The sequence below is a fragment of the Oryctolagus cuniculus genome, chromosome 1 (assembly GCF_964237555.1).
Source record: "Oryctolagus cuniculus chromosome 1, mOryCun1.1, whole genome shotgun sequence".
Taxonomy (NCBI): domain Eukaryota; kingdom Metazoa; phylum Chordata; class Mammalia; order Lagomorpha; family Leporidae; genus Oryctolagus; species Oryctolagus cuniculus.
In genome coordinates this window covers 184,377,040-184,397,251 of record NC_091432.1, presented here as the reverse complement: position 1 = coordinate 184,397,251, position 20,212 = coordinate 184,377,040, and the positions used below count along the sequence as shown (strand labels likewise).

The following is a 20,212-nucleotide window of genomic DNA, read 5'->3' as shown; positions in this document are numbered from 1 at the left end:
TTTACTTATTCATCTATTCTATTCACATTGTATGTAGAAACTTATGACCCAAGAGGCAGACTGTAGATTTCCCATCAAGAAATGCTCATGAATAAAATGAACACAGTCCTTACTATGTTGAAAAATTCATTCTTTCTGGAAATAAACATAACAGAGATGTTTTAATTTTTAACTAATTGGACTTGTCTAAGACACAAGAAGTAAAGAAAAATAAGCATTTATACCGTGGAAATTTTGGGTCTAAATAATATTGGGAAGAAAAATATATTAGATGTCCTAGCTAACATGCTGGGAGACTTGTAAATGCAGAAGCCTTGCTAAAAGCTGGATATGGCTCTAGAACTAACAACAAATGCCATGAGTGGAGGTATAAATTTGGATTTTTTATTGCATATCTGGTAATGAGTGCATGGGCATGAAGAATGTGTTTCTTATATTCATCTGTAGGCTGTCAAACCATTTGATTCTTGGGTTAGGAAGGGCAAGGTCTCCTCTTATTATTCTATCACATTCACTTATGGAAAATGTGGGTAGTTCTTAAGCAAGGGAAATAAATATTAAGGATTATTTTGGGGACACTTGCAGCTGCCACAGACAGGATTACCTTACTGACTGTATCCCATGGCTTGCCCAAAATACAGGAGTCAGGGACAGTGAGAGGTCAGAGTATGGGACTTTGTGCATATTGATCAAACTACACTCTGTCACTTCATAACAGAGGGTGTCACTATTGATGTGACAATGGCTTTTGAGGTGAGGCGGATGTGAACAACATAAAAATGATATTGGTTTTGAATCTGAGTCCCCACATCCATTGTAACTAGAAATAAGTAATTTTACCAGAAATGTTGGTGACACTGGGAAGAGTCACTATTGCATTTCCAGTAAGAAAACATGGAAAAAGAAGGACAAGTCCATCACAATCCTGCACACTTGCTCTAGATGCAACACTTCTGGAAGATGAAAAATACTTTGTGATTTCAACACACTAATGGTGGAAGATCTTCAATGCATTTGTAAGCTGAACTTCACACTTGCTGGGCCAGTAGCATCCATGAGATTTCCAGTGACCTCCTCCATCTCTTTATTGATGGTAGTAGTGATATTCTGCATCATCCCCACCTGCTTCCATGGTTGTGAATTGCCTCAGAGCCAAGGTTTGAATAATAGGGGAGCTTCATGCTTATGAGACCAATGAAGAAACTATTTCTTCCTTTCGGTTGGACTGACATGAATGAAGTCAGGTTTCCTGAGGAAAGCTGGATGGAGCCAGTTCCAAAAGGTTGAGGACACTACTGCCCTCCTTGAGGTGCTGTAGCAAATCTTTGACCTCTTCAGTGTGAAAGGCTCCTCTTGCTCTTTAAATGGGACCCAGTGGAAAAGCTCCTCACTAGACTTGTCAGTGAGGAAGACCTTGAGACTGGTTCAGATCAGGAGGAAAAGGTAGGTATAAAATCTCAGAGATAGGTTAGTACTTCTTTCTGACTGCACAGGATCCCATTTCTATCTGAAAGGAAGGAATAGTGTGGATGTGCCTACTTGCTTCTCAGTGTGGGATTCTAGAGCCAATTGTTTTCATCTTTAAACTTGTTTTAAAAAATAATGAAAAACCAAAATGAATTTTGTATTTGGTGGTGGCTTTTTATTATTTTTGATGAATTATTTTTGTGAAATTTTCATTTTATTTGAAAGGGAAGGAAGAAAGAGTGTAAAGAAACACAAAGGTAGAGATCTTCCATCTTTACTCTCCAAATGCCTGATGTAGCCAGGGTTGGACCAGGACAAAGGCAGGAGCCAGGAACTTAATCCAGATTTTTCATATGGATGGCAGGGACCCAAATACTTGAGCCATTACCTGCTGCCTCCTAGTGTGGAGGCAGGAAGATGGAATTGAATACAAAGCTGTACTTTGATAGAGGATGCAGGTATCCCAAGTGGTATCCTAAACATCATACCAAATGTCTAACCCTGATGTTGACCTTTCAGATATGACATCAAAAGTATGTTAAAGAAAAATAATAAGTTGGGAAGTTGAGCTAGATAACTTCAGAGTAAGATGCTTCAGCTACCAACTCCCTATAGAGATACCAAGTAGAAGTAGAAGCCAAGTAGTTGCTCTAACAACAACAGTTGGGCTGATAGCAAGGAACTATAGGGCAGTATTGGGACTCAGTGTCAGACTGCTATAATCCAACATTGAGTAGATCCTAATGGTCCTTATCTTGAGGCCACTGCATACAGATGAAGCTATTGGATCTGCTCTGGTGCCAGGTATAGTTTGGTGAGCCAGTTGTTTGCCTTTATATCCCAGATTGCCTCAGTGGTGGTGGATAAGACTTGGGATGTGAATTCACCTCAGCAACAAACAAACCATACAGTGTGGACCTCAGTCCTACCTCAAGGCTGTGCTGGTATTAGTGGGCTGTGGGCACCAGGGATACCCAGCATTATGTCATTGGTGGCCACAAGAATTGGCATCTAGACCTACCCTAGCTCTAGGAAGAGGCTTGTAGAAGAAAACTACTTCCTTTTATGCACTTCCAAGATCATTCTGAACAGCATACCAGCAGTGCAAAAGTAGCATGGGACATGTTTTATTTTAGTCTTTGAATTTTTACTTTGGAGAGTGAGAACAAGAGTGAGTATGAGAGAGAAAGAAATAGAGAAAGAGAACTTCTATCTTCTGCTTCACTCCCCAAATGCTTAAAAGAGATGGGGCTGGACCAGGCTGAAGGTGGACCAGAATTCAATCCAGGTTTCCCACATGGATGGAAGGGACCCAACTACTTGAGTCATCACCTGCCTCCCAGGGTGCACCTTAGTGGTAAGCTGAATCAGAAGCAGAAGCAGAAATCAAGCCTAGGGACTCTAGTAAGGAATGTGGGCATCCTACATGGCATCTTAACTGTTATGTAAAATGTCCAACCCAGTGAACCTACAGCAAACCTTGACTTGAGGAAGCATCTAATGGTGCAATAGTAGAAGTGTCCACAGGCTCAGAGAAGAAAAGCTGCTTGGAATTTCTGGAAGGACAACAATGAATGAAAGCAGATTCCCAAAACTAATCCTTCAATTTGGAAGTAATATCAAATACAACAAGTGTCAAGAACTTCCAGAAATGATGGCCTCATTGAATGAACAAAATAAGATGCCAGAAATCAAGCATCTAGAAATTAAAATTTTCAAATGGTCGGATAAGATTTCAAAATACCATTTTAAGATGATTCAATGAACTTCAAGAGATAACCAAGAAATTATTTAATGTTGTAACAGAGAGACTTGACAGAGAGATAGAAGTAACTAACATAAGCAGAAATCCTTCAAATTAAAAATGCATTAATCAATATTTAAAACACAATAGGATCAATAGAAGAATATATCATACAAAAGGAATCAATGAACTTGAAGACAAGATGTTTGAAAACACACAACTAGAGGAGAAAAAAGAAAACAGAAAAAAAACGAAGAGAGCCTATGGGAACTTTGAGAGAGTATGAAAAAGAGATACTTGAGAATGTCAAAGGGTAGAAAATATATTTAAAAAGATAATGATAGAAAAATTCCCAAATCTATACAAAAATAAAATTATTCAGGTACATCAAAGTCAAAGAACATTAGTCAGGTTCAACCCAATCAAGTATACCCTGAGACATAGTATAATAAAGCTCTCTAAGATTAAAGATGGACAGGAGATTCTCAATACAAAAGAGCAAATAATACGTAAAGGGATCCTAATTTGCCTGACTGCAGACTTCTTGGCAGAATCTCTATGGGCCAAGAGGGAGTGGGACAAGACATCCATAGTGTTGAAGGAGAAAGCTTGCCAGCCAAGAATATTGTACCTAGGAAAGCTATCTTTCAGATGGGAGGGAGAGAGAAAGAAATAGCCAGACAAATAGAAGAAGATGACTTTATTGCCACCAGACCTGTCTTAAAAATAATGCTAAATGATATCCTTCCAACTGAATAAATAAAAAGAAAAAAATTTAATGTAGAGGGAACATCATTGTGGCATAACAGATAAAGCTGTTACCTATAATGTAGGCATCCTATAAGGGTGCCAGTTCAAGTCCTGGCTGCTCCACTTCTGATCCAGCTCCCTGCTAATGTGCCTGGGAAGCAGCAGAGGAAAGCTGATGTCCTTGGGCCCTTGCACCCATATGGGAGTCCTGGATGAAACTCCTAAATCTGGCTTTGACCTGGCCCAGCCCCACCTTTGTGGCCAATTGGAGAGTAAACCAACAATGGAAGATCTCTCTTTGTATCTCTACCTCAGCCCCCATAACTCTGCCCTTCAAATTGGCAACTCTACCTTTCAAATTAACAAAATAAATAATTTTTAAAAAAAATCAGGTAGAAGACTCACTGGTTAGAGAAACTGTACAGGGGCCAGTGCTGTGGCACAGTGGGTTAACATGCTGGCCTGAAGCACTGGCATCTCATATGGGCACCAGTTTGAGATCCAGCTGCTCTGCTTCTGATCCAGCTCTCTGCTATGGCCAGGGAAAGCAGTAGAAGATGGTCCAAGTCCTTGGGCCCCAGTTCCCATGTGGGAGACATCGAAGAAGCTCTTGGCTCCTGGCTTCGGATCAGTGCATCTCTGGCAGTTGTGGCCAGCTGGGGAGCGAACCAATGGATGGAAGACCTCTCTCTTTTTCTGCCTCTCCTCTCTCGGTGTAACTCTAACTTTCAAATAAATAAATAAATCTTTAAAAAAAGAGAGAGAAATTGTACAAAAATTCAGAATGATCTAATATTGTAAACATGGTGCATAGATCTATCTTAGCAATAAAGACTTGAAAAATTACAATTACTACATCAAAATGTTAACAAGCAACGTAGAAAGAGGTAAAACTGAACAACAAAAATTCAAAATATGGGAAAGAATGGAGTGCAAATGTAGAAAGCTTTATTGGTATTTCTTAGCTCTGTTTCTTGATTGTCTCATTTCCTATATTTATAAGCAATGTTACATTGTTATCATTCAAAACATCTGGCATGACCAAAAGAAGTTTTTCACAAGCCTCAGAGTAAACACAAACAATATCTAACACTTACCAAAATAAGTAACTTAATGAATAAAGATTATAAAAGAGGAATGAAGATTATAAAAGTTAAAATACAAAGCAAGTATCAAAATGGTGGTAATAAGACCTTACTTATCAATTATCACCTTAAATGTAAATTGATTAAATTCTTCAATTCAAAGACATAGAGTGGCATATGGATACAAAAACAAGACCCAACTATACCCTGCTTACAAGAAATTCACTTCATTATCACTGAAAATGAAAGGATGGACTAAGATACTCCAGGCTGGTGTTATAACACAGTTATTTGGGCCACTGCCTGTAAAACCAGCATCCCATATGGGTGCTTTTTAGAATCCCATCTGCTCCCACTCCTGTCCAGCTCCCGTTAATGTGCCTGGGAGAGCAGTGACAGATGACCCAACTGCTTGGGTCCCTGCTACCCATGTGGGAGATCTGATGCTGGATGGAGTTCCAGGCTCCTCATTTTAGCCTGGCCTAGCCTGGACCATTGTGTACATTTAGGGAATGACCTTCAGATGGAATATTCTTCTCTCAACTCTACCTTTCAAACAAAATACATAAGTCTTTAAAAAAAGATATTACATGCAAATGGAACCTAAAAAAAGGCAAGAATAGCCATACATCTATCAGATAAAATAGATTTAAAATCAAAATCCATTAAAACGATACAAGGAAGTACATTATATAATGATAAAAGGTTTGATCCTGCAAGAGGAAACAGCAATTGTAAATACATATACACTTAATATCAGAGCACTCAAATATATAAAGCAAATATTAATAGACTTAAATAGATAGATAGACTCTAATACAATCATAGTAAGTGATTTTTAAGACCCCAGTTTTATAAGCAGACAGATGATTCAGATGGATGGTCAACAAAGAAACAGCAGAATTAAATTGTACCCTAGATCAATTGGATCTAATGGGCTACAGGATATTCATTCTTCTCATCAAATTCTTTTCAATAACACATGGAACATTTTTCAGGGTAGACCATAGGTCACAAAACAAGTCAATATAGTGGTTAGAAATAGAAATAATAGTAACTAGTAATAGAATAATAGAAATAATAGTAATAATAACTATTAATAATAATTAGTAGTTTTTTTCTTACCACAATACAATGAAACCAGAAATCACTAACGTGAAAAACTTTGGATACCACATAAATACATGTAAATTACTCTGGAATAATCAATAGATCAAGGGAGAAAATTTAAAAATTTATTGAAACCAATGAAATTGGAAACACAACCTATCTAAACCTATGTGATATAGTAAATGCAGTACCAAGAGGAAATGTTGAAGCAATTAATGCCTGTATCAAAAAAAAAGCAGAAAGATCTCAAAAATACAATGCATGGCTACACCTCAAGGAATTTTTAAAAAGGAACAAATCAAATCCAAAATTACTAGGAGAAAAAAATAATAAAACTCAGTGAAATAATAAAAATGTGGAGACTAAAAAAGTATAAAAAATCAATGAAACAAAGAACTGGTTCTTTGAAAGGATAAAAAAATGATAAACTAGTAAATAAGAGAGAACATTTAAACAAATAATCAGAGTCAAAAATGAACTTATTATGACTGACATATGTAGATTATTATCAATTACTGTGAACAATTACATGGCAACAAACTTGATAACTTAGAAGAAATGGGAAAATTCTGGATACAAACACTTTACTAATATTGAAGCACAAATAATACAAATAATGAGTAGTGAGATTAAATCAGAAATTAAAAAAAAAAAACCTCCCATCAAAGAAAAGCCCACTTTACTGCTGAGCATAAAACATAATCTTAGGTTTGCATTAAATAGGTAAAAATTAACATCTTAGGGATATTTGAATAAATAGAAATATATAGGATTTCCAAGAGCTGTAGATGAATATATTACTGGGCTATAGAAAGTGTTTTCCAAAGACATTTGAGTTTATAAAGATACACTCTCAAGAAGACAAAACTAGGATATAAGAGGTAAATGTAAAGTGGGGCCCAATTTAATTACAATGTAATATGCTGGCACAAACAAATGGTACTTTTCAGTGGAGAAAAAAATGAAAGTGAAGAGATCCTGCCATTATTTAGGTAAGACTGTACTGGAAAAATATTGATCAGTCCAAAAATCAGCTCTGGTTCCTAAAGCAGAAATATTCCCAGAGAACTGATAAAAGCAAAAGATTCAGTGTCAGATTTATTGGGTGCCAATAATGGCTCTATAATTCATTAAATTCCTGTACTTTCTTTTACATTCTTTCTTTCTTTTTAGTAAATGGGGACAACAGTAGAACCTATCACTATTTCTTTGGGTCACTGATGTCTCCAGTGATTAAATGGGGCTGGGCAGATATTCAATAAATATGAAAAATGAGAATATTGATTACAGGGAAAGAATTCATTTTGCAAATACTATAAACATTTGACTGATGATGCACATTTTATATACAATTCAGCTATTTCATTCCCTATTTTAATATTAACTTTATTAATTAACTCTTTTAAGATGCAGGAAATATCTTTTAAATACTTACTGAAATACGCCAGTTCCAAAAAGAGATATCAAATGAATTGGAACTTCTGAAGATTCTTCAGGAAATTAAAACAAAATCAAATTAATGATATTTTCTCAGCTATGCATTTTCATTGGGTACAATATTGCTCCCAAGGATATGAAAAGCAGTTCTTGAGGGACTGAACAAACCTTAGATATTGTAATAGCTGGTGGTGCTCCTCAGCTCAACAATATCTTGGAAAACGTTATTCTATGTTATTTATTTTCATTTGTTGGGTTTTCATGTGTATCACATGAGAAACATTGACACTGACTTTATAGAAAAAGGAAAAATATAAGCAAGATTAGTCCATTGACCGCTACATATATGGAGAGGCCATCTCCCACATATGACCTAGAGATTCAGCAAATCCTGGAAAGTCTTTCAGTCACAGCCATTTATTTGCTTTGATTTATAAGACTATTTGACTTCATTATTAACTTTTTTTTACAAAACATTGAAATTGGCCATATCTTTTTTTTTAAGATTTATTTTATTTATTTGAAAGAGTTACATAGAGAGAGAGAGGAGAGGCAGAGAGAGAGAGAGGTCTTCCATCCGATGGTTCATTCCCCCGCTGGCTGCAACTGCCAGAGCTGTGCCAATCTGAAGCCAGGAGCCAGGAGCTTCTTCCAGGTCTCCCACGTGGGAGCAGGGGCCCAAGGACTTGGGCCATCTTCCACTGCTTTCCTATGCCATAGCAGAGAGCTGAATCAGAAGTGGAGCAGCTGGGTCTTGAACTGGCGCCCATATGGGATGCCAGCACTTCAGGCCAGGACGTTAACCTGCTGTGCCACAGTGCCAGCCCCAAAATTGGCCATATCTTAATATTCATCCAGGCAGTGTCAGCATTTTTTGTGTTTGGTACTTGATGTAATTATTAATGTATTGAATAGGTAATATGCTTATGTTTTATCCTCAGTGCTTCTGTGTTGTGGGCTTTGAGAAATAAATACAGGTATTTTATTACTTAATCAGCACAAAAAAAAAAGCAAAATTGAAAGGTAACTACACTAAAAATAAGTGTTTAAGAAAATAGTTTAATTTTTCAATAGTTTGTAGCAGTTTTGAATGATTATTAAGAATTTTTTTATCTTGGAAATGGTATGTATTTTTACCAATTGTCAATTTGCATATTAATTTGATACATTTTGATTTATGTGAGTAAATATGTTAGGTCACTTTGAAAATTTAGTAATGAAGTCAAACCTTTTAAATTTAGCTTTTAACTTAATATTTTTATTTAACCATTCTTAACATCATAATTAATAAAAAGATTATACTATATACTTTTTATATACAAAGTAGTGATATCTGTGCTATTAAAATTTAATTGGGTTGTCAATCTGGAAAAATATCTAAAGAGGTTCAGGGATAGGAGAGAGATGCCAATAATGAAACAAAAATGGGTGAGAAATCTGTTGTAGACCCATGAAGAGAGTGCACAATGAAAGCAAAAACAGAAGTAGAAACTGAACAGAGAGTGAGAAGTAGAAAGTGAAGAGAAGAGAAGGCATTCAGAAAAAGGAAAGTAGCGCGTCCCCTATTTAAGGCACTTGAGCAGAGCAAGGTCTTCAGAGAACCTAGAGGCCGAGGCTCTGATCAGCCACCTCAGCCAGGCCAGCAGCATCTGCAAGATCCCCCATGGCCTTGCCCTTCTCTTCGCTGCTGGCCCTGCTGGTGCTCAGCTCCAAGTCCCTCTGCTCTCTGGGCTGTGATCTGCCTCAGACCCACAGCCTCAGTGACGGGAGGTCCTCCATGCTCCTGGGACAAATGAGGAGAGTCTCCCCTCTCTCCTGCTTGCAGGACAGACATGACTTTCAGTGCCCCCTGGAGGAGTTGGGTGGACACCAGGCCCAGAGGGCACAGGCCATCTCTGTGCTCCACGAGATGACCCAGCAGCTCCTCAACCTGTTCAGCACCAAGGAGGCGTCTGCTGCCTGGGACAAGGCCCTCCTGGACAGACTCTGCACTGGACTCTTCGAGCAGCAGAGTGACCTGGAGGTCTGCATGATGCAGGGAGCGGGGGAGGAGGAGACGCCCCTGAAGCATGAGGACTCCGCATGGGCTGTGAGGAAATACTTCCAAGGAATTGCTGTCTATCTGGCAGAGAAGCAATACAGCCCTTGTGCCTGGGAGGTTGTCAGAGCGGAAGCCAGGAGAGCCGTCTCTTTATCAAGAATCTGGCAAGAAAGAATTTGGAGCAAGGAATGAGACTGGGTCCAAAATGGAAATGATTTCTGTTGACTGTACACATATCACACACATCTAAGTTTTGCCAGTTCAGTCTCATTTTTACCACAATGATGGCATGAATTCAATCAACTTGTCAGGTTTTTCCTGACTACTAAATAATATTGTGTTCAGCTCTTCAGGTATTATTTACTTAGAGATGACCATGAAAACGGACATATTTATGTATTTAAATATTTATTTATTTAACTATTTATTTATTTAAATATTTATGAGATCTGTATTTTTTTATTCATATAAGATCATATGCTCTTTTACATTGTAGTTATTATAATAAATGTGTTATTTATAGTTCATCAATTTGTTATTAAGTTTCAATCATTAAACTTTTATTAGGGAAAACTTGAATTTGTTCTTTCTTTAAAAAGAAATTCTAAGCCTTATTGTGCAACCTGATTAAAGAATAGATGGTAGGGGTTCATTTACTCATAATGATTAGGTAAGTTATAAGTAAAAATTGACTCTCTAAACCAGACTGTAGTATTCCCTTCAGGGTATGGAACTGAATACTATAAATTATAGCTCTTGCTTTCTTGGGTTTTTGGTTTTTGCATGAAAAAAAGCTAAAACAAGTATCATGGTTAAACATTATGATGAGAAGAAAGATAAAACAAAAACAACCGTTCTACCAAAGGTGAACCAAGGCATGTCAGGAAATAAGAATGGAAGCAGACCTCTCCTCTCTGAGTTGACTGCTGGACATCTAATGGTGAATGTCTGCTCCCATTGGAATATATGAACCTGCAATTTACAAGGAATGCAGATGCTGAAGTTCACCTGCTGTTTGTTTTATTTCTAATGTAACTTCTTCTCATTCTATTTTGAGGGTATAAAAATTCTATGAAATATGATAGCTATTTTCTTATATTTTTGTAAAGATATCTATCAAAATATTGAACTTTTCTACCCTCTCTCAATAACTATCTGCCAAAACATAAAGGTACAAAAAGCCAGAATTTTGGGAAGTGTCTTGGAGAAAATGAAGAGCACTCACCCTGCACAGGGAACCATGTCTGATTTGCACAGGCAAAAGGGAGATAGCAGGAACTTCAGTCTCCTACATGCAAGTGAAAATGTCATGTTTATCTGTTAGCGCCTCTCACACTCACACTCATACTTTCCCCTGTTTCTTTCTAATTTTTCTTTACCAATTTCCTTTATCCTCATTTCATACCAGTTTTCTTTCTCTTCTTGTAGAAATTGACACTGCAGTCTTCCCATTCAGTGGACTGCTGATTCATGCAGTTGTTGTTTGGTTTTATTTTATTTTGTTAGTTTTGTTTGCCATCTATTTCCCCTTGAGAGTCATGAATTAAAAGGTAAAGTTGAATGAACGTTCTGTTGCTCAGACTGTCCTATGAAATGGCCGTTTTTTCTCATTTTTGGAAATGAGAGGGTGTCCTGTTACAGTGATGTAGCAGTAGCTGCAGCACAAAGGAAAGAGAAACAGATCTATCATACTCTGGGAGCTATTAGAAGATTTACAGGGGAAGACTGCCAATTGCTGGCAAGGGTGGACAAAAACGTGCCAAACCTGTGGCTTGCAAACTTGCTTTATTCAGAGCTAAATGGAGTCTCTGTCCTGGAAAGAACTGAAGTCAGCACTGGCAAAGTCTATCTGCTTAACTTTTTGTTTCATCGTGAGGAACAAAAGCTCGAGCCTCATCTGGGATTATCTGGGCAACTGACAGCTACGTGGTTGGGGAGAAACGTCAGAATGGGTCCCTTACCTCCAGCCTGTGCAGTCTCCGGAGTATCCTGACTCATCACTGCCCTGAGGGTCTGTAGGGCACACTGAGATGGGAGAGCCTGCACATCTGAGTGTGGAACTGTAAGGGGAAATGCACCTATTTAAAGGGCCATTCACTCTTTATGTGTGTACACACACACACACACACACACACACGTATGTAGTTGTTAGTTTCACAAACACCTTCTACTATCAAATCCTGGCTTTTGACTTCAGAATCAGGAGAAAATCCTATCACTTTGAATAGGGAATGAGTATGCACTGGTTCCACCTTGACTCAATAGCTGAGCAGACACATAAGTAATTGTTTTTAGAGAAGACGACCATTGCCAACTGACACCTATGGAATGTCCATCCAGTGGAATTGAGAGGTGTTGTGGCACGTTGTAACTGAAGAAGCTAATCGAGCAGTGTGTGAGAATTACTCAGGTGTGAATTGTTCAGTTGGCAGGGAAGAGATTCACTTTAGCAGATCTCTCAAATCTCTGGCTGAGGTTGGAGGCCTCGCCTTTAGATGGCTGCTGTTCTGTGATGTGGCACTGAGCTCTAATTTCCATGTCAAAGCATTTTGTTCTTCAGCTTTCTCTCCTCCTCCACCACCTGTGGGGAAAACAATTTAGGAGCAGTGCAACACGAACTTTTAAAAAATCTGGCTATCCAACATCTTTCAGATATGATCTGTTCCATTCTTTGGTTTCTGCTTGCTTTGAATATTTAAAAATTATATTTATATTATATTACTTATTGTTATATTATATGTAAAAGGTCTATGGATCTGTCTCCTACCCTCACTTGGCCCTGAAACTCTCTATAGTCATGTCTAGTTTCATATCTCAGAATTATTACCTGGTTATAGTCTACAGTATTGGGGAACTAGGAGGTAGGGCTGTAGGGAACAGGACAGGGGTTGAGGTGAGAGGGTGACTATAATTTTCCCACCACCATCTACATGCCTAGGTGCAGCCAAACTTTACCCCCTACTTCTGGCCTCCCAAGGCACATCCAGTGTACCTGAGGAAGGGTATGAGGGAGGCAGGGAGCAATGTCCTGATGTCCAGAAGGATGTGGTCAGTGATTGGGATGCAGATGGAGACTGTCACATTTTAGGAGCCCCAGGAGGAAGAGTGTAATGTTGGTCACATCCTTTGTACCTGCTGATTCCTAAATTGCAATGGTCAAGACCCAGTAATGTCCTGTCCAGCCTAGAAACACAGTAAATAGAGAGAGCCCTGTCCACTATGTCTGATGAGCTACTAAAAATCCAGAAGTATATTGGGATGCTGGCATCTCATTATGGGAGTGCCTGGGTTTGATGCCTGCACCAGTTCCTGATCCCAGCTTCCTGCTTTTACAGACCCTGGAAGACAGCAGGTGATACTGAAGTAGTTGAGTTCCTGCCACCCATATGGAGACCTGGACTGAGTTTCTGGATCCTGGCTTCAACGTGTCTCAGCTTCCAACCAATATAGACTGGAGAGTGGACTACTGGATGGGAGCTCTATATTTAGCAATCTGTTGTGTGAGTCAGTCTCTCTCTCTTTCTCTGAAGTTGATTTTGAAGACATCTGGTATCTCTTTTGTGCCTCCATTTAGACACCTCCATGTTCTAAATCCACTGGAGACTGCACCTTGTGACTTGTGACCAACCTTGTGACTCCCATTTATCAGAAAGCCGGGGTGCGTGATGTGAAGCATCAAGATGACAGAGCCAAAAGCAGCTTGAGAACCTGGAAGCAGAAAGATGTGTACAGCATGGATTGGGATAGCCCCAGATCCTCAGGGGACAGAAAGAGCAATACCAAAGCACAGCCTGAGTCAACTGATTGATCACATATCAGTCCTAACAGAGGGAGAGGATATTGAAGTGAAGCTGAGAGTACGGAGTTCTCCCATGGAGATGTGGCCAACTGCAGTGGCCCCAGCATGGCTGACATTGACCTCATAACAGTCTGTAGAGTACTAGAAGAGAAGTGGGTTGTTCGAATGCCTGCTACAAACTTGAATTTCCTCTCTAGGACCCAATCAATGCAAGAAAAAGTATTGGCAGGGCCAATGCAATTCAAAGAATCTCTTAAATTTCAGTCATTATGTAGCCTCTAAAAACAGAGAAAAAATACAAAACAACATTTGAACAGAAGGGACACAGGCATGTATATGAATTTATTTAGCAGTTCATGGGGCAGAGCCTACCCAGCAGGACAGGTGTTAGTAACACCCGTTTTGGAAACAAAAACAAGAGAAGAAACTGTTCACTGGTTTCTCTGAGTAGACAAGATGAAGTTCTGTAGCTTGGGGGTGACTTGTCATCTGGCAATGGGACAGCAGCTGAACTGGAGAGGCTCCTCCTGTGGGGTCAGTGAGGATTTGAAGGAGAAATCAGAGCTCAAAAAGCTGGACTCCAGATAGAGTGGAAGAATTTGGGTGCTTTTTGTTTATTCTTAAATTCACAATAAAACCGGGGAGTCAAAAAATAGACTTCCAAGGATTTGCAGCTTATGGGTTCACCAAGTTGTTCTATTATAGTTCATTGGAGAAATCATTAAACAAAAAAAAGCTTCTTTGAAATAACAGAAAAGTCTATTTTTTAAAAAACAACTTAAAGTATTTTGTCTACTTTGCTTAGAACATAAAATTGGTCACACCAACTCACAACAAAACAATGGATCACAATCCTCTGAAACTGAGACTACCTTGTCACTTACCCTCCCTGCTCTACAGATGTCATGCCATGGTCTCTCATTGGTTCACAGATTCCATGTTCATATCCATGAGAGAACTTCAAAAAGTTTATGGAGAAATGGAATTTAAAAATATACTTATTCTGGGCCGGCGCCGCGGCTCACTAGGCTAATCCTCCGCCTAGCGGCGCCGGCACACCGGGTTCTAGTCCCGGTCGGGGCGCCGGATTCTGTCCCGGTTGCCCCTCTTCCAGGCCAGCCCTCTGCTGTGGCCCGGGAGTGCAGTGGAGGATGACCCAGGTGCTTGGGCCCTGCATCCCATGGGAGACCAGGAAAAGCACCTGGCTCCTGGCTCCTGCCATCGGATCAGCACGGTGCGCCGGCCGCATCGCGCTGGCCGCGGCGGCCATTGGAGGGTGAACCAACGGCAAAGGAAGACCTTTCTCTCTGTCTCTCTCTCTCTCACTGTCCACTCTGCCTGTCAAAAAATATATATATATATATATATATATATACTTATTCTGATGAAAAAATGTTTGTAATTTGTGCAGGTTTTTTGATGCACATTTTTCATGCACTTTTTAAAAATATTTACTTATTTATTTGAGATTCAGAGTTACAGACAGAGAGGGAGGGACAGAGAGAGATCTTCCATCCACTGGTTCATGCCCCAAATGGCTGCAGCAGCTGGAGCTGAGTTGATCCAAAGCCAGGAACTTTCTCTGGATCTCCCACACAGGTACAGGGGTCCAAGCACTTGGGTCATTTTCCATTGTTTTTCCAAGCCATTAGCATAGGGGAAGCAGATTGGAAGCAGAGCAGCCGGGACTTGAATCAGCATCCATATGGGGTTTTGGTGCTACAGGTGGAGGCTTGACCCACTATGCCAGAGCACTGGCCCCTTTCATGCGCTTTTTGAAGACCTTTAATATACACATATTTTAAAACTTTTTGTACCCCCAAAAATCTTTTATTCTATTTTCCTTGAAAATTTTGATATTCCTATATATTCTTTTCTTCTTTAAATGAGTCTTTCCAGACAAGACATTATCTGAAATATCTTTAAGGTTTTGATCTTAGATTCTTGGCCTATTCTTTCAGATTTATATTTCTCTACAACAAGTTATACAAACAGCGTAACCCAAGTAGCAGTGATGCAAGGATTGAGTCAATGTTTTCAAGGATTTTATAAAAATGGAGGATTCATAATTAGCATACAATGAATTTTTCTATATTGGTATCATCAGTATTATTTTTATTGAGATTAAGAGCAGAATCTCCTAGGATCATCCAATTCCTTCTTTTTTAATTCTAGGTTTCTCAAGACAGTCTTTTCATTGTCTGGGAGGATTATTAACCAGGCAGAGTGCTCAAAAAGGTTAATATCCACTGTTCTCCTGGAGGGGGTTAGTGATCTAGTGAAGGGGACTTGTTTTCAGTCTCTTGAGAGAGAGCTGGTGTGACTCCTCCTTTCTCTCCGCAGAGCTCACCACAGATGGGTTGAACAGGAGAAACAGGTGACAGCTGAGGGCAGTTCACTGACCTAGGAGGGGCTCATCTTGGAGTTTCTGCAGAAGCAGCCACTTTCCCGCCTTTGTACCTTCAGCAATGGCCTCAGTTCTTTCTTTCTGTCATGTCCCTGGCCCCCTTGTGGCAGTTCTGAATTTTGCTAATTTTCACTTTGTCCTTGCGTCATCATAGATCACTTCCCTTATTTCATTTTCATGACTATCAGAGTTGCATTTGCTTTCTTTTTGCTCACAAACAACTAAAGTCTGTTTTCTAGGGAAGCTAAAATGAGAAACAAAGAATCTGAAGCAAAGAAAATTAAAGAGGAAAATGGAGTAACCCCTTTTTCTTTCTTTTCATTCCCTTTGCTTGTATTAACATCAGGATGAAACATATGACAGTACAGAAATAAGAAGAGAAACTTTGCTCAGGGAACCACTAGGCAGAGAAGTTACAAAATTTAAAATGAAAAGAACAAAATAAAACAAAACACAGGGACATGCATTTAGCATACTAGTTAAAATGTCAATTAAGATGCTTGGATCCCATATCAGGCCCTTGGGTTCAAGTCCCAGGTCCGCTTCGGAATCCAGCTTCCTGCTAACACACACCTTAGAAGAGGCAGTGGTGGTGGTTCAAGTAGTTGGGTACATGCTCCCCAACATGGGAAACCTGGATTATGTTCCCTGCTCCGACTTTCCCCAGTCTCAACTATTGTGCACATTTGAGGAGTAAATCGGCAGATGGGAGATCAAAAACTCTCCTCTCTCAAATAAATAAAAGTAACTAAACTAAATTGTTTTAAAAAGTCACAAATAAGCAAAGAAAGCATGCAGTTTCTCCCTAACTAATTGGGTGCCCCAGTTCTCTGCATGCTGAAAGAACAAAGCAGCCCAACTGAGTCACACCCACTGGAGGGGCAGCAGAAGGTCCCTAGTTTCTCCAATATGAGCTTCTAATGAGAGAAAGCCCCCTCCTTGAAACCGGTATACTCAGCTCAGAAATTCTGAGCATAGCAAAAGTTCAGTAGTTTAGCAAAAGAGTCAAAAAAATAAAAGCTGTATGACAGAATAAAAATTCCTTGGCTATGGAAGTTGAAATTATGGTAATTGGATAATCCCTTCACACGTCATTGCTATCAGAAGCTGTGCCTGCCGATGCTTTTTGATAGTGGGAGATGTCAGTGAGGAAAGATAGAGGATGCTGCCGAGGTGCAGGGTCTTCACACACTCTATAGAGGCAAGGGCGGGGATTCTGCAGGAGTTCTCAAGTCATCAGGATGTGGTGGGGATGCTCTCAAGGACTCAGAGCAGTTGGAGTTGAGGACACTGTCACTCCAGCAGAGAGGCTGTTACCAAGTGTGACAATCACCTCCTCAGGGAGGCAGTGCTGGAGCAATGACATTATCACGGAACTGGAGTCTCCACACCACATGCACCTTGAAGAACCAGGATTTCTGCCAGGGGTCTTGGCCCAGCCTGCCAAGAACCACAGATCTGCTGTCAGAAAATAACAGCAAGAGAAAGATAATGTCTACAGTGACCCTAACCTGTGGTCACTGTAAAATATAAACACATGGACCAGAGTTAGTGTTCTTAGAGGAAGATACACAATAGAAATGCTCATTCCTTGAAAATCATCAGCATCTTCAATAGAAAACAAAACCAGGTGCACAAAACTGCATTCTTTCTTTTTGCAAGGGCTGGAGTGGTGGTGGGAAGGCTAGGCCTCCACCTGCAATGCCAGCATCCCATGTGGGTGCCAGTTCAACTCTCAGCTGCTCCACTTCCGATCCAGCTCTCTGCTGTGGCCTGGAAAGCAGTAGAAGATGGCCCAAGTCCTTGGGCCCCTGAACCCATGTGGAGACCCGGAAGAAGCTCCTGGCTCTGGCTTTGGCCAGGCCCAGACCAGGTCATTGTGGCTATTTGGGGGGCAAACCAGCAGATGGAAGATTCTTCTCTCTCTGTCTCTCTCTCTGCCTTTCAAATATCAATAAATAAATCTTTTATACAAAGAGTTTATTTGCCACAGATGGAAGAAGAAATAGATTAACAAACATAGAAACCTGTAAGTCCAAGGGAATCTAACTTCCTATTGTTAGTACTGAGGGTGAACATGGGACCTGGGCTCAGCACTAATGATTTCTTCCTGGAACAGAGAATAATATTTAATGAAAAATGTGTCTACATGTGTAATTATCTGCACATGTATATGCAATACTGACTTCAGGACAAAAAATTTCTCATTTAATTGAGACATGGCTTTTTTTATTGACACATTTGAAATTTTTGAGGAAAATTAATCATCTACTTCAAAAATGAATGGTTTAGCCTGATGGCATCATGTTAGGCAATTGGAGAATACACAAATAAAAACCAAAAAGGGAAGTAAAAGTGTACAGGAATGCAGAAAATGAAAACTCTGCATGCACCCCATATAAAGCCCTGCACAGACAGAATGCCTTCAGAGAACCTAGAGTCCAAGGTTCACCCAGACCCCAGCCCAGCCAGGACAGCAGCAGCCTCATTTCCCCATGGCCCAGCTACTCCCTCTGCTGACGGCCCTGGTGCTGTGCAGCTATGGCCCTGTTGGATCTCTGGGCTGTGACCTGCCTCACAACTCTGTCCCGCTGAGCAGGAAGACCTTGGTGCTTCTGGACCAGATGAGGAGGGTCTCCCCTGTCTTGTGTCTCAAGGACAGAAGAGACTTCCAGTTCCCGCGGGAGGTGGTGAACGGCAGCCAGTTCCAGAAGAACCAGACCGTGTCTGTCCTGCACGAGATGCTGCAGCAGCTCTTCAACCTCCTCCACACAGCGCGCTCCTCTGCTGCCTGGAACAACACCCTCCTGGAGGAACTGCACACTGCCCTTCATCAGCAGCTGCAAGGCCTGGAGACCTGCTTGGTACAGGCCATGGGAGAGGAAGACTCTGTCCTGACGGCTGACAGCCCAACACTGATGCTGAAGAGGTACTTCCAGAGAATCCGTCTCTACCTGGACGAGAAGAAACACAGTGGCTGTGCCTGGGAACTCGTCAGAATGGAGATCAGGAGAGCCTTCTCCTCAACAGCAGACTTGCAGGAAAGCTTAAGAAGCAAGGATGGAGACCTGGCGTCATCCTGAGATGGTTCTCGTTGATTAGTCTGCCACATCCCACTTGCACTTGGTCATTTCTAAAGACTCTTCTTTATGCTGTAGTTGAAGAACTCTAATAATTAATTCCTCAAATACTTTATTCATTTATTAAGGGTGCATGGGTTACAAAAAAGTTCAATTCCAGGGGTATCAAAATCTCTAAGAGATGACAGTGTTGAAGTTATTCATTTTTTGTCTTTTATTTATTTATATTTATTTATTGTTGCATCTTATAAAGTTTTCAATATTTACAGATTTTATAACAGATATTCATTTTGCTTTCTAGATAAATTTATTATTCATATTTATTTTTTCAATTTATTGTTTTGTTTAATAAATTCTTATCAAAGAAAACTTCTGGATTTTTTTTCTAGAAACAATCTAAATCTGGTTTTCTAAACCAAATTTAAGAATGTGTGGTAATATTTATTTACTTATTTATTCATTTCATTCACATAATATATACAAGTCTATGGTCAAAGTGGCAGATTATAGAATTGCCATCAAGAAACACAGGTGGCCGCGCCGCAGCTCAATAGGCTAATCCTCCACCTGTGGCGCCGGCACACGGGGTTCTAGGCCTGGTCAGGGCGCCGGATTCTGATCTGGTTGCCCCTCTTCCAGTCCAGCTCTCTGCTGTGGCCTGGGAGTGCAGTGGAGGATGGCCCAAGTGTTTGGGCCCTGCACCCACATGGGAGACCAGGAAAAGCACCTGGCTCCTGGCTTCGGATCGGCTTAGTGCGCTGGCCGCAGAGCACTGGCCGCGGCGGCCTTGTGGGGTGAACCAACGGCAAAGGAAGACCTTTCTCTCTCTCTCTCTCACTGTCCACTCTGCCTGTCAAAAAAGAAATAAAGAAAGAAAGAAAGAAAGAAAGAAAGAAAGAAAGAAAGAACGAACAGGTGAATAAAGTGAACATGGTTCTTATTGTATTGAAAAAAATTATCACTTGGAAAGAAACAAAAGATGTTCTAGTATTTACTTAACTTCATTTACATGAAGTATTACAGAGAAAAGTAAAGGAAAAAGATGATTATACACTAAAAATTTTAGGCCAGAATGATGTTGGAAAAAACAAATAATAACCGACTCCATTCCAAGGTGCCTGGAAGGCATAAAAATGCAGAAAGTCTTACTGAAAGTTGTATATAGAAGTATGGTTCTTGAATTATCAACCACTTCCCTGAGTGAAGGTGTAAATGAGGTGGTAATAAGGACAACCTCTTACAACCAAAAGGAAGTAATCATGTGTCTCAGGAATTGTATCCACTTTTTCCTC

The 20,212-nt window shown here is 40.1% G+C and overlaps 2 protein-coding genes across 2 annotated transcripts; both read left to right on the top strand.

Moving 5' to 3' along the window:
* Positions 1 to 9,256: 9,256 nt before the first annotated feature.
* On the top strand, positions 9,257 to 9,826 carry LOC100355669 (interferon alpha-10-like). Its single transcript, XM_002708064.2, has one exon. The coding sequence runs from the start codon at positions 9,257 to 9,259 to the stop codon at positions 9,824 to 9,826; it is 570 nt and encodes a 189-aa protein (XP_002708110.2).
* Positions 9,827 to 18,335: 8,509 nt separating this feature from the next.
* On the top strand, positions 18,336 to 18,923 carry LOC100355421 (interferon omega-1). The gene has a single exon (XM_002708063.2). The coding sequence runs from the start codon at positions 18,336 to 18,338 to the stop codon at positions 18,921 to 18,923; it is 588 nt and encodes a 195-aa protein (XP_002708109.2).
* The last annotated feature ends 1,289 nt before the right edge of the window (positions 18,924 to 20,212 follow it).